Source organism: Ziziphus jujuba, chromosome 6 (genome assembly GCF_031755915.1).
Source record: "Ziziphus jujuba cultivar Dongzao chromosome 6, ASM3175591v1".
NCBI classification, from domain to species: Eukaryota; Viridiplantae; Streptophyta; class Magnoliopsida; order Rosales; family Rhamnaceae; genus Ziziphus; species Ziziphus jujuba.
This window is the reverse complement of record NC_083384.1, coordinates 23,828,490-23,839,016: the sequence shown is the minus strand read 5'-3', so window position 1 is coordinate 23,839,016 and position 10,527 is coordinate 23,828,490. Positions and strand designations below refer to the sequence as shown.

General features: G+C 33.6%; 2 protein-coding genes across 10 annotated transcripts; both read right to left on the bottom strand.

Moving 5' to 3' along the window:
- Nucleotides 1-342: 342 nt before the first annotated feature.
- On the bottom strand, nucleotides 343-4,692 carry LOC107430253 (uncharacterized). Of its 6 annotated transcripts, XM_048463787.2 has the most exons (4): nucleotides 4,293-4,691; nucleotides 2,959-3,336; nucleotides 1,116-2,793; nucleotides 343-813 (listed from the first exon to the last, which is right to left on the bottom strand). In XM_048463787.2, exons 3-4 carry the CDS (start codon nucleotides 2,785-2,787, stop codon nucleotides 458-460), a joined length of 2,028 nt encoding a protein of 675 aa, XP_048319744.2. In that variant the 5' UTR covers nucleotides 2,788-2,793; nucleotides 2,959-3,336; nucleotides 4,293-4,691; the 3' UTR covers nucleotides 343-457. The 6 variants fall into 6 exon arrangements, with proteins under 6 accessions (XP_048319744.2, XP_048319746.2, XP_015896563.2 ...); XM_048463789.2 differs by lacking the exon at nucleotides 2,959-3,336 and having other exon boundaries at nucleotides 1,116-2,790; nucleotides 4,293-4,692; XM_016041077.4 differs by lacking the exon at nucleotides 2,959-3,336 and having other exon boundaries at nucleotides 4,293-4,688.
- Nucleotides 4,693-5,434: 742 nt separating this feature from the next.
- Nucleotides 5,435-10,258, bottom strand: LOC125419005 (uncharacterized). 4 transcript variants are annotated; one of them, XM_048463791.2, is made up of 3 exons: nucleotides 10,114-10,251; nucleotides 9,873-9,934; nucleotides 5,435-6,172 (listed from the first exon to the last, which is right to left on the bottom strand). In XM_048463791.2, the coding sequence occupies exon 3, from the start codon at nucleotides 6,162-6,164 to the stop codon at nucleotides 5,637-5,639; it is 528 nt and encodes a 175-aa protein (XP_048319748.1). In that variant the 5' UTR covers nucleotides 6,165-6,172; nucleotides 9,873-9,934; nucleotides 10,114-10,251; the 3' UTR covers nucleotides 5,435-5,636. The 4 variants fall into 4 exon arrangements, with proteins under 4 accessions (XP_048319748.1, XP_048319747.1, XP_060674176.1 ...); XM_048463790.2 differs by lacking the exon at nucleotides 9,873-9,934 and having other exon boundaries at nucleotides 10,114-10,258; XM_060818193.1 differs by lacking the exons at nucleotides 9,873-9,934; nucleotides 10,114-10,251 and adding an exon at nucleotides 9,507-9,852.
- Nucleotides 10,259-10,527: the final 269 nt, after the last annotated feature.

The following is a 10,527-nucleotide window of genomic DNA, read 5'->3' as shown; positions in this document are numbered from 1 at the left end:
TTTCCACTTATCCTAATAATTCCAGACAATAGTTGCAAATCTCCATTTAATCTTTTATTTTAAATTTATAAGTTAACCAACGAAAGAACACATGATTACAATTGTAGCCAATAATTTCTCCATTTTGTCTTTTTTCAATTTTCTAAATTAACCAACGAAAGAACGCATGACTACAAATTGTAGCCTAATATTTGTTAATACACTCATTGCATTGTGCAGGCGGTGAATATTTGGCTATCATTAGCCAAAAATACAACAATGTCTAACCATAAGCAAAAAGGCCATCACACAGAATTTAAGCAAAATTGGCTAAAATGATTGGAAAATCATTTTTAAGCAATATTGCTAACCAACTTCTGAATTCTGATATATTATATTTTAATAATATAATACTAATTACAATAGTATACAAAATTACAACAATTGTTGTCATTTATCATTTTTTTTTTTTTTTTTTTTAGGGACTAGTCCTGCATTCTAGGAGTAAATTGTCCAACCATGAATCATCTACAAGTGGGGCTGAAGCCTCTAGTTCAGTGGGCCATTCAGAACCAACATCAATTTCATCAAACTTAATTTGTTTGCATTTTCCATCTCTACTTTGACATATAGCCTGTAACCAAAGATTGCAATGGACAAATACCAAATCATTGAATTTTTCCAGCTCTAACCTATTACGTTTCTTTGTGTGTATGCTCTCAAAGTTGCTCCAATTCCATTGGCACCAATGGGAACTACAAGGTTGGCTCAAAATCCGTATTGCAGCTCTCTGGTGTGTGGGGATTTCATAACCATATGCTGCCCACCAATCAACTAATAATGCATGCACCAAATTAGATGAAAATTTTGAGTTTCGCTAAAAGCATACGCCAAAATATAAAAAGCAGACACTTTCTATTCAGAAAGACTAAAAGGAAAAGGACAATAGCAGAAAAAGACTTGAAGAGAAAAAGAATGGAAACAATATCTCTCCAGAATGGACGACAGGTAGAGAAACTAAAAGCAAAGACATTTTTTATGCCAAACAAGTTCATTTCTTTTTTATGTATTAAGCTTCTTAAGCAACCAAAGCAATTTTTTTTTTTTTTTAATATATTATTGCGGGTGATACAGACCTGGGGCATTCAGTGTCCTTCCCATGATTGCAAAATCAGTCCCAAGAGCACCTTGTGCATTAATGTATAAAGGATGTTCCTTGGTTATTTCAACTTTATCGTTGTCTGTGCTAGCCATCTTTAGCATAGTTTCTTGAAACCCATTCCTCAACCTCAAATCGACCTTAAAGTTTGGGTTGTAAAATATAGAAGGATTAAGGAATGCTGCAGCTGCATGCAAGGATGTGTACAGCTGCACATTCCATCTTTGATCAATTATATCCCAAATTGGCATATACTCCTCCTTAATACCTTTATAATGAGTCTTTATTGTATCCTTGGCCTTTTCTATTCCTTCATATATGTATCCCATAGCTGGCATGTCTCCATCAACAATTCTTAGGATTTTAATAAGTGGCTCGGTTACACTCACAGCTTCATGTGCATACTTCCAAAATTTCTCTAAATACAACAGAGACTTAATCACTTGAGCCTCAGGGCATCTACTATATGTGGATGATAACCACTCTGTATGAGAAAACATGTGCTTTAGATTGTCCTCCTGAATTACAATGGACCTTAAGGAAAGGAAATTAGTCACATATCTACTAATTCTTGGCCTGATTAATTCCCTTCCACCTATGAATCTTCTCATCATATTCAAAGTCCATGAATGGCTGTATATGTACCTTGTTATGGTCTTTGCCTCCTCCAAGACTTTGCAAACCCAATCTTGTTTACCAATATCCTCCAACATTTTATTTACACAATTAGAAGCACAAGGAGACCAAAACAAGGAATTGTACTTGGCCATCAGAAGCCTTCCCGCACATACATAACTGGCAGAAGTATCAGTTATAATTTGGACAACATTTTCCACACCAACTTCCAAGACAACAGACTCAAGCAACTCAAACAAGTAAGTAGCATCATCTTCATGACCTGAGACATCCACTGACTTCAAAAAAAGCGTCCCCTTTGTGCATGTAACTGAGAAAACTACAATTGATTTGGTCCTACCATCAGACCAGCTATCACATAAGACCGTGCAGCCGGTTTCTTTCCACTCATCTCTATATTTCTTAAAGCGATTGTGTATCTCACCTTTCACTTTTTCCAACAAAGAAGATCTCAGTTTTTCATAACTTGGGGCTTTGTAGCCAACTCCAAATTCTGCTATAGCATCCACCATATCCTGATAATACATGGATTTAGCAGCACTGAAAGGGATAGAGTTGTGGTAGAAAAATGCAGCAACTTTTTTGTCAGCATCATCCTGCTTTTGTTTTTGCACATCATCCAATATTGGTTGTGCACTTGGTGAAGGATGTGGAAATAACAACGACGGACATGTGCTTCCATTTTGACCAGTAGATCCATGATTAGGATGGAAACCACCACTAGCAGAAGAGCTATTTTCTCGATTGTTGACCATGGCTGCTTGATCCACCTTTGGTTTCTTTGGAGTTTTCTGTTTCTTGGGAGTATTTAGAATACTTTTAATATGGTCACGCACATTAGTTGGGACTTCAGTGCATGGAACAATATCTTTGTTTTTTATTTGAGCTAAGTGAAACTTCATCCTGTATACCCCTCCACTGAACTCCCGCTGACAATAATTACACTTAACCTTCTGTCTATTTGCGTCAACAAGTACACAATGTTCCCAACAGGCATCTCTTCCTCGAACCATTGTCTTCTACAATTCAAAAGTTCAATAAAATTCATTACCTCGTCTAAATGTAGATAAATATTAGAAGAACACACATCAAAGCTAACATGATTTTGAAACAAAAGCAAAATGATTGAACATAATAATAGAAACGGGAAAAAACAGAAAATACAAATAGTCTCAAGACGTTACCAGAGGCCCAGTAGATAAATGGAGATCAATAGAAGCAATTAAAATATCCAAATGTCTCTGGGGTCACTGGCATGGATAAGGTGAATTTCTGATTTGAAGATTCAATTAGCATTCTTTAAACCCTCGTGTCATAGAAGGAATATCGACAGTCTAAAGTATCCAAAAAAGGGTTCCTGTCACTCAAACTTGCAAGTAGGCAGTTGACTTTTTATATCCGACAATGCCAACAATCTATGATATTATTCACCAGTTCATGTACTTGGTCAGCCATCATATTCATTAAGTTGTTTGCTCTTCTTCATTTGCCCATTAGAGGATGAAGGTCGCAAGAGTTGGCAATTTAATGGGCATATGGAACAAGGTTGAACTACATAGATGCTTTAAAAAATAAAAAATAAAAAATAAGAAAACTTTTCTCATATGGATAACATTCCCACTGAGTTAACAACATATGAAGCTTGAGAAACACCGAAAGTGAGAGACAGCAACAATACTTTACAAACCAAGACTTTACAACAAATGCTCATCATGCAAACTGTCTTTATAAAGTCAAAGCAAGTCCTCATGCATACTTACACAATTATGTGAAAACAAACCGGACCCATCTTTGCTCTTTGCTATGCAGCTAAAATTGAACCTGTTACGTTGGTTAAAAAGAAACAAACACTTCTACACCAATGCCAACTAAATTACAGTTATTCTCAGATCCTTCTTTGTGTAAGCTATAACAATTTGGATTTTGGAAAATCCTAATATCGGATCAGCACATTATATCTCATCCATATGATTAAACTGTGCTCAAAATTTTTAATACAACCATTGCCCAAGAATTTATCAATCAAACTGCAAAGAGAATTCATCAAACATTTAAGTAAATAATATGTCCATCTACATCCACAAATGGGTTATTATTTTATTTATTTATTTATTTATTTTTATTTACCAAGTTCTATGAAATGTTTCACAAGATATTCCTGAAAGTTACCAACTTTAATTAATAAAACAATGCAAAATCTTTAATAACTGCATCCAAAATTACAAGTAGCTGCTTGGTATTCCTTATACCATTTTTAAGTTAAATAGGTTGAATTTTATGTCAGTTAGATATTCTAGGATAAGTGAAACTTAAAAGCCAAATTATCTGCAAAAATCAACACCATCATTGACTAGTTCTTAATTGAAAAAAAAAAAAAAAATCAAATTATTAATATAAAATGAGAAAAATCTAAGCACCAAAATAGAGAAAACTGAACTTCTCCTGACCTTGAAAGCTAAAAGAAACAGAGCATCTTTATATGAGTGCTTAGGTTTCGGAGAGAGAGAAGAGGGAATACCTGGGTTGAGTACCTGGTCGTACAAAAAATATGTGAGGGAGCCGTACTTTGTTTGGAGTTAGGATTTGAGAGTGGGGCCAGAGAAAAAATGGGAATGGTCGGAATCTGAAAGATGGGATCGGCGATTTGGAGGATGGAATGGTACCGAGGAAATGAAATCCACGGCGATAATTTAGTGGTCCTCGCCTTGCTTTTTACGCGAGGAAGCGTGGAAATCGTACCCCTACCATCTGTCACGTGATTTGCGCGTGTTTTTCATGTCCTAAAGTCTAGAAGTGCCAATCAAATGCAAAACGATCTAGACAATAATTGACATTTTTCTTGTTAGAAATAAATAAATAAGAAAGTAAAATGCATCATAGTTTAAACTATGGATATTTTTTTACAACCATTGAATTATACTGAATCTTATCTTTTAAATGAAATTAATAAAGTAACGTCAACTTTAGATGAGGCTTCAATAAATAAATATTTTTTTTTAGAAAAATTAAATAAACAAAAAAGTAAAATGATTTAAACATTATTGACATTTATCTTGTTTAAAAAAAAAAAAGTGTTATTTTTTTCGTCTAATAAAATTTTTCCATTCAAATTTTATGCTTTTAGTAATAATAATAATAATAATAAAGTAAAAAAAGATTGCAGACATACATATGTATTATCATTCTCCTCGACCATGAAACTCAGAATATATATACGTACCCACTCTTAAAAATATAAAAGTAATTGTATCCTATCATAAAATCCATCTTGCCTCAGACGTGAAAAACTAGACTATAAGACAGATTTTGGGTATTATAATCATGAAAAGATTAGTGTAAGAAATAAATTAAAATTTTAGTAGAAAGCTTAAGTGTGCAAAAAATACTTTCTAAGAACAGAAAAAATATTCTAAATTAGCAAAAATAGTGGTTCTCTGGCTAACGGATTGAACCATGCTTGCATGAAAAAGAAACACGTTCATTCATGGAAAACATTTTGAACATATAACACAGGAAATCGTTGCGGGTAAAAACAAACTTGGTGCATAGAATTCTATCGTAAATAATTTAGTACTAATAGACTCAAAGTTATGCGGACTTCCTGGCTGAATCAGTGGAACAAGTAAAAAGTTTTTCGGACTGGGGGGATACATAACGCAGTTTGAAAAACTCTAAAATGGTTAGTATTTGAATTGTCCCTCGAGCATAGTAACAGTATGGAGCTGTAGTAAATTCAGATTCAACAAATAGGTCAAACAGCAGTAAGAGAATACAGCAAGTCGTCCAAAGAGATGAATTAGTATTTGGCTTATTTTGTACTGCAAAAATTTCAAAATCAGGTCTCACTCATGTTTGTGACCTACTACGCCGAGTTCACTTGCTGCCGAACTCTTCGAGCACAATCTGCAAAATTTCGAACAAGATGAGCACATTTCAAAGGATCCTTGACATGCTCCTGGTAGCATGCCAAGCAAGCCTCAGTCTCAGCCAAACAGGGCATAGGCTTCTGGTACGGAAGCTTGAACTCCTTATCACGGAGATCCTTTGCTCTTTGAGTTACTTCCTGAACCATGTTCTCCTCCTGCTTATGCAACCTCTCCAGTACCCGCTCACTGTCTTGAATTAATGATCGGATTGCATCTAATTCTGCATTGGCATTCTGTGCAGGAGCAGGCAGGAACAATGGAGACTGAAGTGGCCATCCAGTAGCAGTTGCCCCCTTTTGTGTTTCAGAATCATCAAAAGCCTGCTTTTGAGTTATCTTAGTTTGGGGTCGTTGTGGCTCTCGTGGCACCTTAATTTTAGTTCTTTTTTTCTTCTTCGACTTCTCAGAATCATCAGCTAGCCTATTAACCAGGTTTCTGCTAATCTGAATGCTAAACTCATCCATAGTGCTCCCTGAAAAAAGAAAAAAAAAAAAAATAGAAAAGAAGAAGAAGAATTAAACGTCAATAGAAGTGGCAGCGGTGGCTCAGAATCCAATACCCAGTAAACCAAACTTTCTTCAAACTCTTGACACTAATAATGAAACTTTAATTTCTGGCTCCAAATTATAGTCAACAGTGAAAATATAGAATCATACAATGTAAATGCTTCGTCCAACACCAAATGCATAATATAATGTAGCAACAAGCTCAGGTTGCTGTCTGTGATTCTCTGAACTCCTAACAAAAAATACACAAGAATACAACAAGGACTCACCTCCTTTGAACTTCTAAACCTGCAAAACTCAAGCCCATGCTACAAAATTTACTTTACATGTTGTATGTATCAATGTTGGTCAAAGCCAACCAGTAGATTTGTCCAAACATCCACTGGTGCAAGAATGGCCCCTCAATGATTGAGTAAAACATTATCCGTGTAAAAATACACATATTTAAGTCAGACTTGCTCAAAGAACAAGAGCGCAGGAAAGAAATGCTTAGTGATTAGTACACTCTCCTACATTTCTTAAATAAGTTGATTACTGGCAAATCGCAAAAGCCCTTGGGGAGGAAGGACAAACTAAGAAATGTAACTCAAAATCAAACTTCTGAAAATCAGCATGATGATTCTAGGGAACTCTAAATCAATGAAGAAAACAAATAAACCTTACAGAAAAGTATTCTTCTTGTCCTCTTCATGCTAGCTACTAAAGCAAGTGCAGGAAAAAAAAGAGAGAACAGAGAAAAAAAAATAAAATAAAATAAAGTTAAAACCCAGAACAACAAAGATACAAGCACAGGGCAAGACAGAAGAAAATGGGCTTCACACCCCTCGGAGAAGCTCCAATAATGCTAAAAGGATACCCAAATAGGGTATACTAACACCAGCCACCACCTAAGGTTAGAGTCATACTCTTTATCTTTCTGAGAAATTATATTAGTCTCTCAAAGTTTAAAATATCTATTACCCAAACATTTGTTATATAGATACAAAAATGTTTCCATGTAATGTTAGAATCATTCGGCAGGTGGAATTTAGACTCTCAAAAAAAAAAAAAAAAAAAAAAAAAAGAGAAGGCTTAAGATTGTCAAAGAAAGTTATTAATTGCATTAGTCTAATTTATCAGATGACCCATCATACACTCTGATAACCACAATTTACCAAAAATGAATAAGCAAATATAATCTTTCAGGCGGAGTTAAAGGAAATTAAATGAAAGGTACAAAATGATGTTTTGAACCAAGGAGCATCTTGGTTCAAAAGAAAGAAGGATGATATTTAGCATTGCTATTTAGCCAGACAAACATTTCTTAATAGAAAACAATCTAACAAACAACTAGCCTAACAACCATCAAATATAAAAGCTCATATCATAAAGCCTAATACAAACATGAGAGAAGAGAGCATAAATAGTTGACTTTCCAGCATCGATTGGACAATGGAAATTATACACCCACAACTCAGTTTGAACAAATAAATATTGATGTTTGTTTTGACTTTAGACCATTTAAGAGTAACAGACGAAACCATGGATCAATAAATCAGCTACAAGCTCATATCAAAGCCAAGAAGTAACAAGTTCACCTCTCACTATGATAGTAACTCTAGAGAGTTAAGTAAAGAAAAACACATGTAAAGCATGTAAGTGGTGACAATAACAACAATTACAAAAGCTAAAATACCATGGAGTCTAATCATTAATATAGACTTCCTACAAGTCTCATCATCCACTTCTCAATAAAAATCACATTAAATTCAGGCCTTCAAAGTTTTTACGGTTTACAGTGAAAGCTTGAATTTCCAAACTTGAGAAGTTCTTTCAATCTGCCACCAAAATAACTCTGAACCTATAGCTCTTTTACTTAAAACTCTAAACAATCTATGATAGCGATGCTGACTTTTTGCAGCCTTTCTATGGCAGAAAATCAAATATTATAAGCTTGATTCTATAGCTATTTTCATTTCGCATTTCCCTAGTAAACTAATGTCATAAGGGTTAGGTTCCCAAGGAACAAGTATCGATAAATATGAAACAGAAGAAAAAAAATCCAGAACACAGTCATGACAACAATATTGATCCAAATGAAGATTATCAAGAATAATAATATCTGAATTTCATATAAAGTCAGAAAATGTTGTACATATAAATTTAAAAAGTTCAACTAATCTTTGCTAATATGAAAGAGAAAGGAAAACAGAATCAGGATAACAAACAGAGAGAAACATATAAGGTAAATCTGCTTTCTTTCAGGATATGTATTAGAACTTTTTTTTTTTTTTCCAATTTACATCTTAGTTGTTGTTTGGTTTCCAAGAAAGTCAAAAGAACGGTCGTTTTTGAATAATTACTTGCTTTTTTTTTTTTTTCTGTGTTTGTTTTATCAAATAAAAATGACAAATGCTCAGCTCTGGAGATCAAGCCATCGCAGTCAGAAAACTAGAAAGGAGTAGTTACTGGAGATAACTGCTTTTGATGGGTGGATCACTAAGAATTGGGGCATTGCCAGAAGGGCTTTCTATGGAGATTGATGGGATATTAGGGAAAGAATTCTTAGTAGACAACATTATCCCTGGATAGTTCACTAGTAAAAGGTTTGACATAGAAGACTACACCATCTGCGTGTAATTTTACTATGGAGAATGCAAAACAGAATAACAGTTCTAGTCTATTATATTTCTTCAAAATCTAGTTTTGACCACATGCATTGCATGTGCAGATTTAATACCATCATCAATCTTCCTATATATAATCTGGAAATACAGTAAATAATGCATTAGAATATTCAATTTCAAAACTTAAGGAAAAGCAGAAATAGCTTCAAGTCGCAGCTATCACCGACCACTTAAAAGAGAAATAATATTAAAACGTGTCTTTAAACACTAGAAAAATACGGAATAATCTTTCAAAAGAATTAAGTTTGGAAGTAGACAAATAAATAAAAAATAAAAATAAAAATAAACTACTACACAAACAGAACATAAGCTTAATATATTTTGGGAAGATTGTAGCATCAAGCATCGTTAATAAACTGGTAAATGCAAAAACAAAGCGATGAAACAATCAATATAAATGAGTCACGTGTATGTGTGTGTGTGTTTTACATAAGCAGAAACAAAACCCAGCGAATGAAAAATGTAAAAGGCCAATTCTTCTTCCAGAGACAAGAAATTAGGCGAATTAATTTAATGTAAAAGGAACTAAGACAAACACTGGTTAATATTAATTGTTTTGTAGGTTTGTTTTGTGCTAAATAACAAGAATAGGGTAGTCGACCCTCAGAACATAACAAAGGAAGAAATCTACAACCTCAATTTCCATAAAGAGCTTTGGCCATAATTTGAACTTGACCAGTTCCTCCTAACATCAAAAGTCATACCTATAAGTAAAAAAAGTCACTTGCAAATTTGATGAAAAATATCCATTTATAGGAATTTCATTCTACTGAGCTATCTTCCAGCCATAGTCATTGGTTTCTAACTTCTAAGCAGCAAATACATTATAACTTGGTTTTCAAACATATGCATAAGAACACATATATATACACTTATAGGCAACAACAAAATATTTAGGCACCACCAAATCCATTTAAAAACATGTCCATATGTTCAATTCAGCTCCTAAAAAATGGATTATGATTTTAATATGAATGGTGGGGATTTATCACAATACAACCCCACTTTCTTTCAGGATGGAACAGTTTTCTCAAAGGGATTTTACAGTGAGGGACGAAAATCCTGCATTTAAAAAGTGGAGCCATGAAACAGATCCAACATCAGAGTGAGATAATCGGGTTGAGAGAGTGAATGAGTACCAATTTGATAGGAACCAAAAAATAAAAATAAAAAATAGCCCTAAAAACCATGGAAAAATATATAAAAAAATTCATGAGATGTAGAAGAGAAAAAATACTTACAGACGGGCTGAAGGAAGGAATCGACGAACGGCGCCAACGGACACCGGTGAATAAAAGGCAAAAAGTACGAGAGAGAGAGAGAGGGAGACAGAGAGAGGGTCGAATGGACGAGTGATTTTTTACGTGTGGGTTAAGCAGGGGAAAATGCAAGGATACTTTATTTGTTTATTTATTTATTTTTACGTTTTATCATTTAAACTTAAAAATGTCACATAAATTATTACTTTTATATCGTTTTAATTTAATTTTACATTTTTTATGGATGAACTTTAAAAAATTAATCATATATAAATAATATAATTTTATTCTATTTTATTTCAATTTTAATCGACATTTATAATATAATTTTACTAAGTTTATAGAAAAAAAATAAAAGAATTAAACTGAAATGATATAAAAATAATAGTTTATATA

Coding starts and splice junctions, on each gene's coding strand:
- LOC107430253 (XM_048463789.2), bottom strand. CDS start 2,787: ATGGTTCGAGGAAGAGATGCCTGTTGGGAACATTGTGTACTTGTTGAC. Junction 814..1,115: donor AAGGACACTGAATGCCCCAG/GTCTGTATCACC, acceptor ATGCATTATTAG/TTGATTGGTGGGCAGCATAT.
- LOC125419005 (XM_048463790.2), bottom strand. CDS start 6,164: ATGGATGAGTTTAGCATTCAGATTAGCAGAAACCTGGTTAATAGGCTA.